General features: G+C 36.0%; 1 protein-coding gene and 1 long non-coding RNA gene across 2 annotated transcripts; one reads left to right on the top strand and one right to left on the bottom strand.

The window, feature by feature from the left end:
• The first annotated feature begins 383 nt into the window (after positions 1-383).
• Positions 384-4,459, top strand: LOC145783316 (uncharacterized). The gene is made up of 4 exons (XR_014290919.1): positions 384-556; positions 1,345-1,487; positions 1,898-2,107; positions 2,482-4,459. It is a non-coding gene; the product is annotated as an uncharacterized LOC145783316 (long non-coding RNA).
• A 4,970-nt stretch (positions 4,460-9,429) lies between these two features.
• On the bottom strand, positions 9,430-19,351 carry LOC145782830 (organic cation transporter protein-like). Its single transcript, XM_082594596.1, has 14 exons — positions 19,206-19,351; positions 18,276-18,392; positions 17,940-18,066; positions 17,239-17,342; positions 16,444-16,598; positions 15,783-15,907; positions 14,932-15,117; positions 14,266-14,363; positions 13,719-13,801; positions 13,195-13,344; positions 12,273-12,381; positions 11,481-11,599; positions 10,334-10,445; positions 9,430-9,469 (listed from the first exon to the last, which is right to left on the bottom strand). The coding sequence occupies exons 1-14, from the start codon at positions 19,349-19,351 to the stop codon at positions 9,430-9,432; spliced, it is 1,671 nt and encodes a 556-aa protein (XP_082450722.1).
• Positions 19,352-20,994: the final 1,643 nt, after the last annotated feature.

Genomic DNA, 20,994 nt, shown 5'->3' with positions numbered 1-20,994 from the left:
AGATCAATAAGGCTAATACAGTTTACAACTTTATACGGTATATAATTGGCAAATAAATGAAAGCGTAGTTCAGGTTTAGATGCATTATACTGAATTAGAATATGTAGGCTACAGTATTGTACGTAGGCTATGCTGTTTTATTAGCCCTAAATCTATGAAGGCCGAGTGGCTATATTTGACTTGGCCTGCTACAATACAGGGCAGTACCGTACCGGTATAACACAATGTACCGGTATTCGATATAGGCTAGGTCTATGATTTAAAAGTAAAGTTTAGTATGGTACCTACTTTAACAAACAAACCTAAGTCATGACATAGACTAGGCTATGTCAATGGTAGCCTACATGATCAAGTGGTATTAATTTTTTTATATTGCAGTTAATATTGCTTCAATTAAAAAATAAAACATATATACAATTAAATAAAAAACTGGTAGAACTTAAAATGTTGCTGCCCTGTACGATGAAAAGCATAATAGATACAAAGATAGGAACTACCGGTAGGAAGTTGAAGAAAAAGCTACGGAAAGAAATGAAAAAAGATATAGGCCATCCGGGTAATTATTAATTTATATTCTGACTTAAAAAATATTAAATAATGATTGATAACAAAACAACTTACGGTAGGTAGAAAACGTTGCTGACATGGTAAAAAAACGTTTCTGCTGTTGCTGATGTCAGTGAGCTGAAGAGAAATCTAGTTCTAGTGTGAAAACATGTGTTGTTCATATTTTTGTAAACTGTAATGTTTTGGTTTTTCACTGTGTGTTTTACTGCTTTTGTGTCATCATACTAATCTCAGGTGTACGACTGTACGTAATGCTTATTTACAGGGTAGCAACTGAGCTATCTAAACAAACTTTGTGTTGTTTTATTTATGTATTTGATGATCAGGGATGTTGATGATGAATAAACACATGGATTGAAATTAGCAATACGAAGTAAAGGCGTGGCTATATTTACAGCACTAGTGTTACCAGATAAGAAATTTTTCCATAATTTAGTAAAGTTTAAAGTAGCTGAAGACAAAAACTTGTGATTTATGAGATTTTGAAATCTTGGGCAAAACTCTTAGCTTAAACCTATCCTTGGCAACACTTTTTACAAAACAATGCTTTTTGATTGCAACCATGGTAATCCATGGTTTTGTCTTCAACTACTTTAAACTTTACTAAATTATGGAAAAATTTCTTATCTGGTAACACTAGTACTGTAAATATAATCACTTCGAATAAGTACTGTTACTGTAAGCTCACAGATACTACAACTATGTTGTGAGTGAGGATTTTAGTTTCTAAAATGATGATATGGGAGAAAATAATTAATACCATACCTAAAATTACAGAAATTGAAAAGTTGTTTGTGTAAGTCCTGTGCAGATAAGTCTTTTAAATGGATATTTTTCACAAAACTTGCACAAGAAAGATCACAACAGCTTTGTTGGAAATGCTTTCAATTTCTTGCTTTTAATGGAAGAATCTTCACAAAGTATGAAGTAGAGAGTGTGGTTATATTTAGTGAGTGACTTTATAGTATTGTTTCAACAATGTCACTGTGAAGCTGAATATATGCAATGACAATTACTCTTAAGTGCAAGTGCATGAGCTATATGAATGCAAAATCTGATTGTGGTGGAGCTGTTGGTTACCTTCAAAACAAAACTTTTCCTTTATATATACATGTTATGTTACCAAATATAAATCAAATATAGTTATTACTATCTAAACCCTTGACAGCCTGTTTTACCTAAAGGAGGATCATCAGAATGTCCTTATTCAAATAGAATCTCTTCTTGTTACTAAATATATTAATTATTGTGGAGATTCATCTGCTAAAATTAAGAAATTTCATGCTTAAAATTAGTAAAAGTTAATTACAAATGCTTATTTTATTTGCAGCTGTAGAACTGAAAGACCTGGATGACAAGTTCAGTGAGACTGTGAAAGCATAAATTTGTAATGACTTTCTGTCTTAAAGCATAAATTCCTTTGAAGACTTCACTGAGGGGTAATTATTACCTAGAATCAGAAAATGCAAGGTGATGATGTGAGAGTCCTGCTGGGGGTATTTAAGAAAGACCAAAAAGTTCACACAAAAATAAAATACAAGTAAGAAAAAGAAAATTTTTGTCTTGTCTGATAAGCGGATAATGCAAGTAACATCAGGACATGAAAAAGCATTGCATTGTAAGAACTATAACAGATGTCGAGCTAATTGTGTCTCTTGTCCTTGATATTAAAAATATTAAATATCTTCAAATTAGGTATACTGTTAGGTAGGTATACATATATACTGTATTAAATCAAATATAGTTATTACTATCTGAAGCCTTTACAAATTGTTTCACCTAACGGATCATCAGAAGGTCTTATTCAAATAGAAATAGAAGTGTTGAAGGTTTTTGACATAAATCAAGGAACTTCAGTACTTTTTTGTGGTTCTTTTTTATGCGGCCTGCATCATAACTTATATTTTTTTTCAGGAATGTTTGCTCTCCATGTTAAAAGAAAACTCGTCAGCAATAGGGACAGCACTGTCTACTGCTACATACAATACAGATGAAGAAGCATTGTTTGGTCAATTGATTAACCACGCCAAACTTTGAATTTGACAAACACGCCTCTGATATGTGCATGTCACACAGTGTTTAGTATGTATGCACCATTCAACAGAAAAGCACATAAGTGTGACTTAACTTGTCGGATTTTTTAATATTTGTGTTAATCATATAAAGTTTGCAGATGATATTTGTTACTCTTCCCCCAGTTTACATGGTCCCAAACAAATATCTTCTAAACTACTGTGTCGGTTAATCGGTTATGCCTCCAGACATGGCATTGTTTGTAATTGTAAAAAATCTTTTGGGTGTTATTTTCTCAACATTTCAAACTTTCTTGAATCACACTCGCTTGAGCCTGAGAAATTTCTCTTTGTTGGGTCGGTTAAGTGTTTAGGTGTGTATACAATATACATGTAACTGTTTGTCTAATGAACTGGATATTTTGCGGCAAATGCGCTCACTTTGCTGCATTGCCAACAAATGAAAATCGCTATTTTATAAATGTTCAACGACTGTTAACCATACTCTGTTTTACTCATACTGTACGTCTTTTTATGCTTTGTAACTGTTGCATAAATATCGTCTTTTTTGTTTTAATCGTTTACGAGTAACTTATAATGATTAGTTTAGAACGCTACATAATCTGTCACGATATGTGAGCGCACGTGAAAATCAAATTAATTGTGTTTTTCTTCTTGATCAAATGATCACCCTGCTTGCCATCAGTTTGTTGCAAATTGCAATGTGACTGGTTTGAAAAGTGATAAAAGATTGGAGGGGAGTTTGGCACTAAAATTGTATTGTATGTATTGTAGTAATTTGAAGTAAGCCTTGGCTTAGACAATATGGTTTGCACTGGCGTTATTCAGTTCATTTGAGATTATTTGAACATCGTAAAGAAGCCATTATATGCAACCCAGACAGCCACTCTATTTGGCCAAAATCGTACCCAAATTGGTAAAGATTTGGACCAGATAAAGTGGCTGTCTGGGAGGGCTGTGGAGTCTTGCGAAAAATATGCGACTCCTCGTTTTATAACTAGCCAACTCCGGCTTCAGAGTTTCCATTTTTTTTATAATTTTTATCGTTTTCCATTTTTGTAAAATTTAATTTCATCAAAGTTATGATCGAAATTGATACAGCGACTTTTACAAATTTAACAAAAACAAGCACTTCTATTTTCGGGTGAAGTTTTAGACCCAAATACGGCGAACAAGAAATTATATTCTTTTAAAAAGAGTCTAAACAAAAATTTTGTTTTTCGTTATTTTGTATCAAGTCGGAGTGAGCCTTTTAAATTACTCCATTCCGGACACGCCAAAATTCCTCCGATTTCACAGCCCTGGTTACATTACATATGTTGTTCTGTATATTGTTTGCAATTATTTGAATTTGTATATCTAGTTTACTTTGATATGTGTGGCTGATAAAGTGCTTATTGTCTGCAAATGTGTGGACTGTGCATTCACAATGATGTGTGGACTTACATATATGCACTGTACCGTCATTTTCATGCTTATACCAGATTAGATTATTTCTTGCTATAGTAATCGTTCGTTGTGTTACTTGGTTCAATCAGTGTTTAGACTTAGAACGTTTACTGCCACTGGTATGATTGATATCACTTATCATTATTATGAATATTTCTAGTCGTTAGAGTAGAGTAAGTTTAAGATGATTGGTGTAGGTTCTTTTTCAAAGGATTCAATATTGCAGTGTATGTTCAGGTCTTGGTTTCATCATATGCCTAAGCCTTATGCTAGGCCTATTTGCCCATTGTAGATATGAATGTAGCTACACTATCTGCGGCTTGATTTTTCGTTTTTTTACGTTGTAGTTATCGTCAATTTTCGTTTTCCTCAACTTCGAAGCCTTATTACAATAATACAATATACTGGTACACCGCAGTTGCTTGCTTTGGTACATCCGTGCTTGGTTTGGTAGTTTTTAGAGCAAAGAATTAAGAGCCCGACGCGTGTAGCTGTAGCCTATATTGCCAGTCTTACATGACTGTTGATGTTTGCAGAGCATCTGATGTCAGCCACAGCCTGTACTTTTTGGACAGTTGTGATGCGGAGATATGTTAAGGCAAGACCGTCTTGGTTAAGGGCAAACCATAAAAGTTGTAAGAGAAGCGGGGAAGTTAACACAAGATTCCAAATGAAATTTCACAAATGGTCCACTTGGTCCACCAATTGTATTTTCTAACATCGCTGAAATAAAAGTAACCTGCGCTTGCAATTTGTTTTTATTGTGACCATATAAGTTAATATATGGCAAACATAGCAGAGGTCCAAAAAAGGGTAGAAGCGACAAAGCGGAGCTGACACGTTTTGTCAAGAAAGCAGATCATCTAAGGTACCTACTACTACTCATTCTAAACTACGGTAACGATGGAAGCATTCCTCCATTATGTCACAAAATTTTGTTCTCCCAGGACCCAGGTCATCCCTTCTTTGAAATATGGGTGCACCAACCATCTAAATGTTTTGTGAAAAATTTATTAAAAATACCGTAGGCTACCGTCTTCAGTTTGTTTTGTTGGTTAATCAGCCAGGAAGTGAAGTAGGCCTACTTGTAAAGAACAATAAACAAACTTTTTTTAAAGTAGCCCAGGTCTATGCCAGAAGAAAAACTTCATTGTTATTTGCAAGTAGTCTTGCATAGGCTACTTTTCAAAAAAAAAATACCAAATTTTCTTGTTGACGAAGCATCCGAGCGGATTTAAATGCAATGTCGGGCTTTGTTATAACTTTGAAAGTTTGTCAACGGATATATGAACAAGCTTACTCACTCAATGGCTTCCACACGCTTAACGTCTTATTTCTATGGAAACCAATGTGAACATGTCAGCGCAAATCATAAAGCCGAAACACGCCAGACATGAAAACACGCCCACCCGCTATATGCTAAATGCTAGACAAGCTCAGTGTGAACCCCGCATAACTCATTTTTTAATCTCTGCTTGCGACTCAAAAAGTGATCTTCAGCTAGTAAAGAAGATACCATACATAACACGTCAACAAATTAGCAAATCAAAACAATTGATTGTTTTTTGCTTTTGCATACTGTATAGCAGGGGTCGGCAAACTTTCTGTACTACTGGGCCAAATCTACAAACTTCCGGTAACGTGCGGGCCGCATAAATTTCAACCTATAAACAATCGGCACATTATCCTTAAAATCATGGCGCACCTGTAACTCCTATTCCTGTGTCTATTGCACAATGAGACGTGTTTGCTGCCGTTTCATATTTATTATCAAACACGTATTAAAACGCAATGTATTGTTTTTATTTACTTATCATTTATCCATGTGAAGGATGATTTTTTTTTTTTGTTTTTTTGTTTGTTTATCTTTATCCTGCATTGCGGGAAAGCGGACTTGAGCGCTATGCATCGGTGTACGCCTTCCGACATACACCTGACCCACGCTGCAGCCGACGGCAATGTCTGTTTTCCGGTTGTCTACTTTACTTATGACTTAAATTTGGTACTACCCATTACTCGAAATCGATCACTAGGTAGAGGCAATTATCGTTAAGTTTCTTGCCCAGAGAAACAACAGCATGTGCGGGTGGCTGGAGTCGAACATGCAGGCTCTCGACTGCGAGCCCAACGCGCTAACCACTCGGCCACGGCTGCCGACTGTTGATGTTGTTGTTTCTGTGTCATGGCCAAGGTGTTTAAACCAACTGGCAACTTTGTTGATGATATTTGCAATACGTCATTCAAATGACGATCTGACAGGCGAGTGCGAAGTTTATTCTTTGCGTAATTCATTTCTGAAAAAAGCTACTTACAGCAATATGTGCTTCCAAACATGCACATTACACGTTTTACATGGGAGTTACCGAGTAATGTCGGGACACATGTTAAAGGGCTTTTTGTTATGATATAAAATAAATTCATGCGTAGATAATGATGAAACTTTAGTTGATGCACTAAAAGTAAGATCGTTCGAGGGCCGCAAAGAGTTTTTCCGCGGGCCGCATTTGCCCCGCGGGCCGCAGTTTGCCGACCCCTGCTGTATAGTGTCGATCTCTGGTTTAAATTCAGTGGTCGACAGACGTAAGCAGGCATCCAGGGTTTCATCAGCCATTCTGTTCCGTGTGTCGGTTTTTAATAGCAACAAAAGCAAAATATCAACGCACGTTTGTGTCGTCACAAACCGACAACGTTCCCTCACAGTTACCTATTGACCCGATTATGCGCGACTTATTTAGGGTTGTGGCGAATGTACTGTAGTTATAAAACGTAGGTGTATTTTTAAACCTTCGATTTAGCACTGATAATTCCGGCATGCACAAAGTGTACGCGGGCCGCACAAAAGCTTCACGCGGGCCGCATGCGGCCCGCGTGCCAGGGTTTGGACCACCCTGAGCTAAATTATGATCTGTTACGGTACGATAGGCTACTTAGTGAGTTGTAGTCGAGATCTAGAACGGGAATAGTTCACCAATTCTTCTACTGTACAAGTGTACAATACATCCCCTACACAGTGCTTGAGAGTTTGTTAATTTATCTTAAGATGATATATTATATGGGCATGTCATGTGCTAAGGTAAGAGAAAGAACGTTTTCTTTGAAAAGAAGTGACTTCAAAGGTAGATAGGAAGAGAAAATGGAGATGTCTAAAACGAACATGGAAATGTCCGCCCCTATAGCTCATTTGGTTAGCGCGTCACTTTTGGAATGAAGAAGCTTCAAGATCAAGGGGCGCTGGTTCGACTATCAAGGCGTGCGCTTGAGCAACGCACGTTAAGGACTGCTCTCCATTCAGCGGCATCTAATGGATGAAATAATTCCCCGGCTACAACACTTCAACAGTCGGAAACTTCACTCTGTCAATCTCGGTGACCGGGCCTGCGTCAGTGATTCAAAGCCTCTACAAGTATGCGAAACTGCCAGGATTAAGCTCTGCAAGAATTTCTCTCAGTCCGAGGATAAAGATTCAATCAAATCAAAGAACAGATGAAGAATGAAGCAGATAAGGTGGGAGTGGAAGAGGAAGATGCAATGGACATCGTAAGATGTCGAAAAACGGTGAAGACAATCGCTGCAAGACAGGAAATCTGACTACCCCACTAGTGACGACAAACCGGACTTGGATAATGATGATGAAAACCTCAAACCGATATTTACTCAAGTGATAACAGCGCAGTAGAGCAGGGCTTCCAAAACTTTTTAATCTGCAACCCCTTTTAAGTTCTAAACTATTTTGCGACCCTGAATTTACATCGTTAAAAATAGTAATTCAAAACAAGTGATTCTGAGTTTTAGAGACAAATAACCGCATTTCGAGGGTTAAATGACAGAACGAGCCAAGTCACCCAAAAGTAGTTTTGAGAAAATGGCATTTTAAAATTTAAAAATTTTAATTTTAAATTTGAAGTCAAACCACTCTTTTTTACTGTGTGACTATATTTTGGACCTGTGACGGCAAGTCGGCAATGATGACAAAATGAGCTATGTCACATTAGCTCATTTTGTCAATAGAGATGGTATAGATGCAGAAGCGGCACAATGAGCTATGTAGCAATAGCTCATTGTGTCGTATAGCCCTCTGGACTTAGTTTAAAATGAGCAGTCAGTTCTGAGAAACCTGTTCAGGCTAGAACTTAGCTCTTTCTGTCAGTAAAAATACGGGCTTGAGAAACACTTTCCAGTATCTAACCACAAAAAATGCAAAAATGGACTTAGCTCGTTCTGTTATTTAGCCCTCGATTTGATGCAATTTACCGTAAACCATGTAAGCTTTTGAAAGAGCACTTTTAGAGAGCAAAATTAAATTAAGTTGCTTTGAGTAGGCTACTTTCAACAATACCCTGCAAACTTAGAAAAGTGCAAACAATATAGGCTACCATAGAAATTAATCTTTGAACATGAAATGAAGGAACCATATGCCTATAACTATTTCAAATCTTTGTTAACATTTTTCATGGTTATACTGTATTTTTCATTTGATAGATATTTTTTCAAGCTGAAGGAATATGCATTTTATTTAAATTGATTAAAATGTGAAAAAGACAATATTTGAGTGCTTTAAACGTTTTTGAATACTGCAATTAGTGCTAGAAACTTTAAACGTCGTTAAAGAATAAAATATTCTGAACGATAAACATGTCCTTCAAAATGAGTACTTATGGTCACCCTAATTTTGCATGTATCATGCATGCATGAAACATGATGTACAGTACAACATTTTGATGGAAACAAGTATACTTACAACCCATAAACTTTGCTCTGCGACACCCAGAAGGGCTGTGACCCCAGTTTGGGAAACTTTTGACTATAGAATTAAATTTTGCGCACATAGGAAAATAAAAAAAATCTCGCTATAATGTTTCAATATCGAAGACAAAAAGTGACAAACTTTAAAAAGTACGAAGTATCAATTACATTAAATTTTTCTATTGTACCGTACAAGCAGTGTTCCCTCTAAGAAAATTTTACGCTGAGCAAATATTTGATTTAGTGAGCATAAGCATTTTAATGCTGAGTTAAAATCAATTACCAACTTTGTGAACCGAGTTTGGGAACCACTGGTCTAGAAGAAGTTTAATAAAAAGCGAACAACTTACACATTTACTTCAAATAGTTTCTTCTTGTTTTCGTGGTTTTCCAATTTTCCAATATAAATGCGATAAGCGCAGAAGCGTTCTGTCCAAAAATAATGTTGAAGATCATTTTACTTTTAAATTTGGAGATTGCAAGTGTGCAAGAATGAGATTTTACTGCGCAAATAGTCTGGTGGTACTGCGCATTTGCTCAGTTGCGCACCTTAGAGGGAACACTGCGTACAAGCTTTTTGGATCACACAAACATATTGCCGGTAAATGACCGATTGCAACTGCAAATCAAGTAACTGTCAGTGCAGCTGAACCTTTCCATTGGCAGCAAAACCTTGCCTGATAATAAAAACTTTAACGAAACAACGAAGTGTTGAAACTCAAAAACACCATTTGCATTATTTTATTAGGTCTACTCAAAACAATAGGAAGTGAGCATAAGAAGCATGCTTCAGTTACGTTTTCCGTCATGAGACACGGCTTTCGTTGCACAGCCGCCCATCTCAATAAAATATGTTTTCATCACATTAGAAAAAGCAAACATAGAATGAAATTAATTTTAAAATATTTTTAAATGCAGAAAATGCAGAAATGCAGAAAAATCTATAAATTGATCCTTTGACACGTCACAATCGCGTTAAAGTGTTTTTAAAAAAAACTTTGTCTTGACCATTGTCTTCAATCTTTGGTTGCTTGTTTCTGTAAATATATTTACTGTAATTAATAATAATAACTCTTGCAAACACTAATTTTCATTTAATGGCAGGACATGTAACGTCAATTGCGTGGCCGATAGTGGTCCCAGTCAGCGAATCGGTATTGTTTTTAGACGTAGACGTCTGTAGACGTTGAATCAATGTAAGAAGTGACTGATTTGCTGCTTGGGGTGAGAACGTCTGCGCGACGTTCGAAAGGACGTGGATTCGACACCGCTCCAGAGCACTCGGCTGTGTATCAACAAAAACACACTTTATGGTATGCCAAAATAAGGGAGCAGCTGACTCGAAGACTATTATGTTCCTTCGCTGCATCCTGGTATTTGTTGTATCGCTTCTGTGATTGCAGTGTAGGCCTAACTGTATGATGTCGTAATGGGCGCAAAATAAAACAATGTGATTATGCATGAAATGCATAGCGTAGGCTTTCATACACAACCCAGCAATTATTAGGGCAATTTTAAAGCGTGGAATAAAAAATACTGACTTCTGGTTGTTAGAATCTTTCTTGTAAAATGCTTCAGCTTCTTCTATTGTTTCCATCAAATAGCGTCCGTTTGTTTCAGGGAAGGCCAATGATATTACGCCACCAATGATTCCTGGCAAAAAGTTATTTATTTGTATCAAGACTTGACAGATAGAAAGTTATTATCATTGTTTTTTATATAGTTGTGCACAAATACAATAAACAACATTGATACCACACAAAAATCGTTCATTCCAAGCATACTGTTAACAAGAACAAATTCAAGTTAATGGAATCATTATTATTAAAATAAATTTTACAGCCAGTTAGTCTACCACCTGATAAAGTCAGTCGTGTTGACTGACGAAACGTCGGACATAAAAACTGAGTATCATTCCATCAGGTGGTGGTCTAGTACAGTCACCAGAAGAGCGCAAGTCATTTTATAAAAAAAAATACGCAATACAATTATTTACTGAATGATCTGCAGAAAGTACGATCTGTAGTATTGAAGGTCATGTCAACGCATTATAGATATTGAATAACACCATCGATAGCTGGTGGCGGTTGTAGCGATGATGATATCGTGGTCAATTCAAAGTGAAGTCGTAGTATTGTGGCGGTGGGATGGCGTAACCTGATAAGGTGTTGGCTTTCCAATTATGTAAACCTGGTTCGACTCCCGGCTAAGCTGGTTGTTGAAAACACCGCTCACTTCTACCTAAGGTGTAATAAATTGGGTGGGCGTAGTTGCTGAAGTAAAGGCGACCGAGAGAAAGGAACTGGCCACCCTACTCTCCTTAGTGCCGAAGGCTTACTTAGTACAATGAGAACCTTATCTTCTCATACCCGACACTTGAATCAAGTATGGGACCACCTTTACCTTTACCTTATTGTCACAAACAAAAGAATAAACAGCTTATAGCAAGATGTGAGTCAACTTTACTAAAATGCTTGACATAATTTGTCTGTAGCAGTACACAATAAATTTCACCACAACACGTTGGCGATCACCCATGTAATAAGACCGCTGTAATAAAGTGAACATCTCTGCTTTCTAATCTATTCTCAGACAGCAAAGCGGCTGTTTTTTACATTGATTCAACGTCTGCAGACGTTGAATCAATGTGAAAAACGTGATCTGTTGTCTGGGTTGTTTTACGCTTACCAAGCACTCCAAATACAACATTTGGAAGCCACACAACATAATCTTGCAACACAATAAAGTATGGAGCTATGATTCCAGCCACTCTTGCAGAGAAGGATCCAACTCCAAGCACATTGCTCCTTCAGCGTAATTACGAAGTTAAAATTGCACTATGTTTTTACAAAGAAGAAAAATTAAGAAATATCTTCTGACAGGTATCAAAGCCACATCAATGCATGATGCAAACGATTTAGTTACATGACTTCAGGTGGCTATGATGTCTGATAGAAACAAATTAATTTCTTTTGCGATTAGTAAATTTTGACAGAATTGTGGTTTAACACTACTTGGTATTTGTTTAATTAAAAAAAATCAATTGGAGCCAAACTGCAGGTATCAGGCAAAGAGTCATCAACCGAGCTTTTTGACATCATCAGTATTTTGAACTTTTCAATGCAACTACGTGTTGAATATGCCGTTTGTACCCAAGATGGATGAAATTCTGCTATACTATCAAAACTGATCCAAGGGAAAAGAAATCAAGGAGTATCAGCACAAACTTTCAAGCGAAGTGTTCGATTGCACACAGAACACAGCCCGGAAGAACTGTGACAGTTGGCTGAAATCGCCAATTACGGAGACTTTTAAATCACGCTATTTGCACCCCACTGGTGTGAAATAAATTGTTATTATTAATAGTCAAGATAAATTAGTATGCTGAAAGACAATTGTCACTTAACCTATAGATTGATAAATGGCATCGTGTATGGCCAGTTGTTGAGTGCGTTGGCACGCCGTCACTTTATAACCTACCTTAACAAAGTTGGGTACAGCTCTATGGTTAAGCTGTAAATGGTCGAGAAGGAAGCTGATATTCCAAACTTGGCGATAAACGCAAACACGACACCGAGTGTGATCAGTCCTGAACAAGGTTGATATAAATAAGCACCGTCACTTATCAAACATGCGCAACAATTAATCTGTTATGACAGCTCGTCAAGGTTTATGAGAACACAAAGTAACCTTGAAGATTAGTGAGGCAAACGCTTCTTCATTTCTGCTAAACGGTATTGGCCAGCGGTTTTTAACCTTTTGCCTTGTCGGCACCACCTTGAAATTACCAACCAGTTCTCGCACCCCCTCCTAAGATTGGCTGAAAAGTAATAGTCGCCTACAGTTCGAAATTTTTGTTGAAACCTGGTAAAACAACTTTGCTTCTTACGTCATATTATAACAAACCTTGATAATTCAGCATCCCCGCACCGCTTAGGCACAGGTCTAGTACCCCTTAGTGATGCGTGCACCCCTGGTTAAGAACCCCTGGTATAGGCTATTCTTCAAACTTGAGTGCCACCCAAAAGTAATTTAAAGTGAAAACTCAACTGCTCATTGAACATTCATGAGCTTATTCAACCGAAACAGCAATATTTTGTTACATAACATTAATTTATAAATTGCAAATGCGTTGTATTAGAATTGTAATTGCAAATATGCACATTGTCAATTTCCTTCTACAAGTGCATTACTGGAGTTGAAATAAAGCCGCCAGAAATATCAGAAAAGCATCGAACTTTTCTGAACACTGACTTAGCCTACTCGTACTGAATGTGGTTTAAAATTTAAGAACAAGGTATTTTTAGGGTAAATTGATAAATAGAAGGACAAAGGCTGCATCATATTATTCGATCACAAACGACCATAAAATGACCACCAGCTGATACAGGTTACTACTTACCTTCGTCATTTCCGGCGTATTCATTCACAACGACACTGGCTAGAAGTCCCAACCCCGCCACAAAAAACGACACAGAAATCAAAATTCTTCTTCCTATTCTGTTGATCAAAAGCATGCATGCGATGTGGGCTAATACGTCGAACACTCCACCTAGCGGATGAAAGTCACTTTGCGTTGGCAATTTCGTCTTTGTAAAATATTTAAAATGATAAACTACCATGTTAAATAACTTGATGGTATATCTAACCTAGCAATACGAAAAAACATTTTGATTGCTGATATGTTATTAAAGACTTCGAGTCACATTATCTCTGTCATCCTAGTCAAAACATTCAAAGAACATGCGAGAATAGTTGAGTCATAAAATTGATCATAAAAGAAAAATGTTGAACTGTAAAATCGTTATTGAAGTGCGAAGCAGACACAGGATGAAATGATTAACAACAAAATTTCTAAGTTTACTAAAGAAAATCGTAAAAAGTCATTAATTGGAATTAAGCTTCTGGTTTTTTTATAGCTTATACTTAGAGTGTTGTTGACAAAGATGTCCCCAGGTAAAGCTCCCGCGTTTAAGGAAACTCCGTAATAGACGAAACTGTTGATAAACCTGTAAAGAAACAACTTGTTTTTGGAAATCAACGCAACACAATGCTGCCATATGCAATGCTTTTCTAGCAAACGTTTTTTGAAAATGCAACTATAAAAACGGCAGTTAATGGTAAAGCCATTAGTGTAATTATAAACAATATAAACTTTTCATTCCAAGTGGAGTTATATAAATGACGGTTCCAGAAACGTCATCCTTGCAACTACAAAGAACTTAAACTATTCCATCACATAACCATTAATTAGAGGCTGCATAGCCGAGTGGTGAGAACGCTGGAACGATAATAATCGAAAGGACGCCGGTTCGACACCGCTAAAGAGCATGTGGCTGTGTCTCTGGCAGGACACTTAAAGGCACGCCTGAAGGAGGACATGAAAATTGGCTTCCTTGCCTTCCCAACCACTTAATCTAAATCTTCAACCACCAGGTAAAAGCCTGGATACGACAAATAAAACATAACCCACCAGTTGAACATGACGCTTATCGTCATAATGAGCATTCGACGCGTTCTGAAGAGATCAATCAGATTGTACTTTGTTCTGTCTTTTATGTTCAGTTCGTCCTGGCAAAACAATTACACGTTCCAACTTTGTAAGATATTTCAAACAAGCTACTCCATTTTTATTATTATTATTATTATTCAATCAATCAATCTTCCTCTGGCTTTATTCTCATTTCAAATCGGGTGGCTGGTGCAGATTGCAGTCCACGTCACTACTCCGTTTTGGTAAACTAATAACATATAATTAATGAAGGCTTGTAGGATATCATAGCAATGCAGCCTTTGGTGAACTAGATTCTCAGTCCGTAAACACCTCCTGCTTATGAGGTAAAAAAGACTCTACGAGATTGGTTGATGTAGAATATATTTTTACTGTAGTTCAGCTGTGTTATACTTCTTTTTCATATTTTCAATCTACCCTTAAACGAGTTAGTTTTGGATTACGCTAGTAAGATCACTTTGAAAGTAGGCTAACTATTAACACAAAAGAAACTACTCAAAAAGAGCATAACGTTCTTGTTTCAAACGAATCTAAAGAAGCTATTTTATAAAAAGACAGCTCTAGTTCTCCTACACTTTTGGAAGCAGCGCACATTTGAAAAGAATTTCTTTTTGTCGCTTTACTGACCTGCTTCCCAACTTTATTTGCCTCTTCCCAATCTTCTTCGGTTACTCTTCTTCTATTTATCCTTGCCAGCATTTGTGTCACTTTCTTCCCTTTTTTTTCTCTATTATGAGCAAACAACCACCGCGGGGACTCTGGGATGAGGAACAGGAGGAGTACGAATGGAGCGCTTAAAACCGTGTAGGAAAACTGTATATCAAGAAAATAAACTACAGAGTGGTCGCATATGCTTTATATTTGAACAAGTAAGTAAGTTATAACTATACTGACGAGAAAACTAAAATGTCGCTTAGCTTGCTTTTTGTCCATAGTCAGTATATAGGCTCATGATGAATCATTGAGCCTTTTCGTTTACAGGTCCTTTGTTTTATGTTTGAGGGGTAAAATTGAACCTGTGTTTTTATATGTTTCGTATACTGAATGCTGCATCTTACATATATTTATGATAATTTACTTCAAAAGACTTCTCACGCTTTCAAATATTAGGTTTTAAAGTCATAATAAAAGTTTGTCAGCCAAATTTGTGCAATAAAGCACTTTTTTGTTTTGTTACACTAAACATTTTTTTCGTTGTGGCAATGCTGGCATTCTCACTAGTTTTGCTTTATACTGTGCTTATCAAACGAAACTTCGTTCGAGTAACAAGATTAGATCTACGTGTGAGTGACAAGAAAATAATGTTCTCTTTTTGGTAAGTTTTTCCAACAACTTTTCCAACACATAATTCCGATTCACGCCTACTTACTTCAATGGTTATTTATTTTCTACTGGTGTCACTATGTTAGAAACACAAAGAAAACTTGCGTTCATCTGTTTAACTAAACTTTAGTTTATTATTTGCAAACAATGCTCACCATCATTTCTCTCCAATCTCTCCAGTTATAAGAAAATCCACTCAACGTCATATATCCCAGCGCGTATACAATTCCAGAGTTTATTCCAAAAAGAGCTCGATAATCTTTTCCAACGATTTCCATAGCTTTGGAAAAAATAAGAAGATGTTTTAACACATTATTCTTATTATAGGTATCAACGGCTGCCTCTCAACGACAAAATAATCTTTTAGATTAAATTTTTAAATTTATAATTTAGATGCTTTTTTGTAATTCGCACTGACACAAGGAAACTCCAGAGGAAATTGTATTGTAGCCAGAATATAAGAAACCCGAAATGTAGATACCTGCACCAAACTCATGTTAAGCAAACAAACGTTTTGAAAACTATATTGTCTTCATCTGCTACAAATGTAACACTGCAGTAGCCTATAATTTTCGAAACGTTTGTTTGTTGAGCATGAGTTTAGTATCCACAATTTAGGCTCTTTATTTTTTTGTTTGGTTTAACTAGACGTTCCAACCATTTTGCTCCTAAAATTGTATGCTATTTTATTCCAAACGTTCTTCATCCATTTATGGTAGAAAACGCCTACTGTAATAAAATAACAAGCTTCACATGAATCTACCAGAGGCTATTACTGACAATGATGAGTTTTTATCTCAAGGACGCAAAACTTACTGTAAACATACATTCCAATGTTTGCGCCGGCACAAAACGCACCCAGGCAAAATCTAGAAAAAATGTGCAGCTCTATAGAAGGACCGAAGGTGACTCCAAACATGCTTCCAATGCAAAAGATGTAGCACACCAGACAACATGTTTTCCGTCCAAATCTTTAAAATGAAGTGCAGTTAAATAGTAAAAGCTCATAACCATCATGTAAACGTTGTTTGTTGGAAACAGGGACATTGAAATGGTCATTTTGGCGAGATACCTATGAGATTCCATGTTGACTCTCTTCAAAGAAGAAATATTTAAGGGAAAAGTATTAGTAAACCTATTGGGAAGGTGTTTTTTACATTTTTTGAGTCCCTGAAACAGCTACTGCTGGTCCCTAAAATCATTCCGGACTAAAAGTACTCTCTGGACCTCACTGTTGACCCTACTAGGTCAATGACGTAACTAAAAAGAAATTTTTAGGAACGTAAAAGTAACGTTTGATGGGGTATACAGCATACAGCATAAATTGCAAAGGTATGAAACATTGCAATAGTACCAAGACATATTTTTTTGAGGAAGTAAAGTAAAATTTTGAGAAATTGCTCCTCCACGTTCTCCCGTGGCTACGTCTCTGTAATAGGTGGACGTTAAGAGGCATTTCTTGCTTTTGTTTTGTCAGGAGTTCTAATAATAGCAGAAAATTCAAAGTTAGCTATTTCGCCATAGAATGCTGAATGAAAAAAACGTATACGAAGTTGTATCAAAATCTACTTCCATTATATGATTGTAGAATAATAAGCAACATTTTCATACTTGTCGGAAAAGTATCCAAACAGCAAGGATCCAATCATCATTCCTCCGTAATATAATGACGTTGATAATGCGTTGAGATATTTTTGATTGCATACCAAGTCAAACTGTTAGGATTTAAAATATTAGCAAAATTATTCAGTGCAGATGTAGCAAATACACGACGGCTTTTACTTTGCTAGGAGAATCTGTGCTTTGGAGCAAAATGTTTGGAACGATTTTTTTAAACAAATAAAGAGCTAAAAATGCAGATAATAAACTCAGGTTCAACAAACGTTTTAATACTATATACTGTCCATCTTTAGTGCTATAAATGTAAGCAATCCTCGATGCCGCTTAGTTTTAGAATTGCGGCTGACGTCACAAGGAGTAAAGTAACTTGCTTCATCAAAACAATTGAATTCTGTTACGTATCATTTTATAAAAAACTTAATTTCTGTTACGTTTTTTCGCTCATAAAGCCTGTTATTTAGTCATTATGACGTCAGCCGTAGTTCAATTTAAAACTAAGCGGCATCAGGGGTTGCTTACATTTATAACACTGAAGGTGAAGACAGTATAGTTTTCGAAACGTTTGTTTGCTAAACACGATTGGTATCTACATCTACACTTTGGGCTCTTTATTTTATATAAAATTTGTGGTTTATTAAATTACTCGAGTTTGTTGGACTAGAATTGTTTTATTCAAACTATGAAATGCCTACCTCTGTCACAACAGTTTCGCTAAACAGCGACCGATCGTAGTTGTATCCTTCATCACAAGGTATGGGTGGATACGACGTGTTCACACAGCTGGTGTTTCCTTGGCAAGATTCCAAGTCGTATCCATATCTAGTTGGATAAAATAGTTTTCATATGTGGAACGTTTATTTTATGATAAATAGCGTAATAAAAATGCCATCACTTTTTGTAAAGTTGAACCAAAATTTTAAATGAAAACTTTACACGCCAAAAAGGAACAACCAGCTCATCCACATTTAACTACTGAGTGAGGAATGAGGAAAGCCTAATAAAGTTAAGCTCTGTTTATGGTTACTTACCTTAGACAACCGTTGTACTCTTGTTTGCTTGCATCGTAGGGTGTAGTGAAGTTGAGAATGTCTGATTCAGTCAAGTTAGGATAAACTGTTGCGTTGTCTAGTGGGGGAACATTGCATCTAGAATTCAAAACATTCTAACTTTTATTTCTTTTCGTTATTTTCTGCATGTTTTTAGTAAGGTTGAGAAACGTATATCAGCTTTTAACTATGACAGCGTCATCCTGATTTAGTTATTATAAATATTTGCATATATAATTTAGTTTTTATATAATTTAGTTATTAATACCTAAACGTAGTTTATATTTACCAAGGACCTTAAAGTATAGGCCTAGGTATAAAGCCATAGCCTATAATTTAAATTTGATATATATACAGGGTTTAACTACTCAGGGTTGCTACGGTTTAACTACAGTAAATACAATATACTTATTCCAAAAATAAAATAAATCAATTGCAAACAGTAGCATTGACTGGGGGTCCAGGGAGTATTTTTAGACCAGTACCCGGAATGACTAGAGGGCCCCGTAACTTTTCAAAGGCGCCAAAAACTTGAAGAAACTATCTCGTATTTGTTAGATATAGCTCGTTTTTGTTTAAAGTGTCTTAAGTTGGGCCAGAGGATCTTATTGGTGCTGGGCCCAAAATATCCTCATAACTGTCGGGGTTGCAAATAACTTGCTCGATTGCAGTATAGCCAAAGATTCGCAGGAAATGCTGTCAATAAACATTATAATTAATGGCTTTATTTAATGTATCTTCTACACTGACGAGGCTTGGAGGCCGAAACTGTGTGCCACTGTCTGCAGTTATAACATAATTATTTAATTATTAAAAAATGTCACAAAATATTCTCAGAGAATTAATTGGTTGAAATTTGAAATGTTATTCACTTTAAAGCTTTCTTGTGACTACAACGATAATTTTTCCTACCTATACTCCGGTGTGTAAGCGATGAAAATACTTGAGAAAGAGTTGAAGCCAAAAAGAAAAGTTATATAACACAGGATAGCGCAAATGGAAACTTGACTAACACCAATTTCACCAATATGTTTCAAAATTACATCAAACTGATTCATCATGAACAAACAACGGCCTGTTGTAAGAACTGTGATTAAAAATAAATATATAGTTTGCTTATCGCTTCCTTGGGATGATTCAAATAACGATGGAACAGCATATGAAGGCTTTTAAAGAATAGTAACTGTGTTTAATTTACTTTGCTTTGCTTTACTTTTTTGCTTGACATTGCACACTTTTTATAGCATTAATAATATTTAGCCTACTCTTTTATTTGTTAAGCATGATAGCATTAGGCCTACATCTGAACATTCAGCCATAAGTGGCTGTAGTGGTATTTGCATGAACTATAGATATTTTGAGAGTAACAACAAAGCACATATTTGTTTTGCATTTTGCCTACCGGTACCTTTAATACCGTTTTTTTTTCAAGGATTATAACAAGAGATTAACATCTTTCGTACATGTCTAATGTTAAAATTGACACAGCAAAGAAATGTAGGAAAATAAGCTAATGCTTGTAGGTGCAAACATCTCTCTACAGTCTTTTTGTCATTGCTTACACTTAACTTGTAATAAAATCTCAGCTTGGATGAAAGTGTAAATGACATTTAGATAAAATTAGCCAAAGAAAGTATTTTTCTGTGATTATGTTGTCATTAACTCAACTTTTTCAGCTTTAATATCATTGAATCCCGACCTTACTATCCTCTCAAGCAAGTTATTTAGTTTGCAATCGAGTAAACATTTGCTGAAGCTGCAATAAATTAACATTCACGATTGACAAACGAGTGAACGACATGCAACAAACAATATGCTCTAGCAAACAAGGTTTGTTTACTCATAATGCAGCACTATTGAGCATCATAGCACATTGATCGATGACTGAATCAATTCTGTCCAGGCAAGAACTCAAGTGTCAAGTAGCGATTGACGCCTTGTCGGTTTCATAACTTTCTTGGCTAAAACTTCTCAATATTCTACCGCTGTTTATTTTAAGACCGTGATCGGAGACTTTTGTTGATAAATCAAAAGAATTGTTTAAATGTTCGAACTATAGTCGATGGTGTTTATTGATTCATTAAATGAACATTTACGATTAGAATGAGAAAGCTGTTGTGAAGCATAAACACGAAAATTTTGCATACTTACATAGACTTAAAATTATAAACATCGGTCCGAGAGTTGATGTGGAAGATTTGAAAGTATTTCTGATTGCTGACAATTATTGATTGCAACTTATTACATCTACAAAACACAAAACAAGCTAAACAGACGTCTTTTGGACGTTTGATAAAACTTGAATTCATTATCGCTTCTCTGCTAATCAAAGCTCGCTTCGTCGCACCCACAAGTTACCTCGGTATTGCAGTAAGCCTACTTTCGACATTGGCTCTAATCTTTTTTCGCCCAAAAAATGATTTCAATTTTTATATTCCGATTTTTTAAAACGATTTGTGATTGTAAATCAGTGTACGCCATCAAAAGTCAGGATCTGTGGCAATTGAATAAAGACGCAAGCCCAACAAGCTTGTATTGATCTAAAAAAAAATTTTTTTTGCTTTCAAAACCTCTCATAACCCAGGCAAACTGTCTGCTCGGAACAGTTGACTAATTTGCACCAGTAATTATAAGTGCATTTCTTAAAAAACAGCACCAATTTATCACGGTTAGTCGTATTGGTGAAAAAAAGTCTTTCGCT

The sequence above is a fragment of the Aplidium turbinatum genome, chromosome 14 (genome assembly GCF_918807975.1).
Source record: "Aplidium turbinatum chromosome 14, kaAplTurb1.1, whole genome shotgun sequence".
NCBI classification, from domain to species: domain Eukaryota; kingdom Metazoa; phylum Chordata; class Ascidiacea; order Aplousobranchia; family Polyclinidae; genus Aplidium; species Aplidium turbinatum.
Note: the sequence above shows the minus strand (reverse complement) of the source record. Positions and strands in the feature narration are given on the sequence as shown.

Coding starts and splice junctions, on each gene's coding strand:
- LOC145782830 (XM_082594596.1), bottom strand. CDS start 19,351: ATGAATCAGTTTGATGTAATTTTGAAACATATTGGTGAAATTGGTGTT. Junction 16,599..17,238: donor TTTGGATACTTTTCCGACAA/GTATGAAAATGT, acceptor TTCATTTTAAAG/ATTTGGACGGAAAACATGTT. Junction 10,446..11,480: donor TGTTGTATTTGGAGTGCTTG/GTAAGCGTAAAA, acceptor ACTTTTTGCCAG/GAATCATTGGTGGCGTAATA.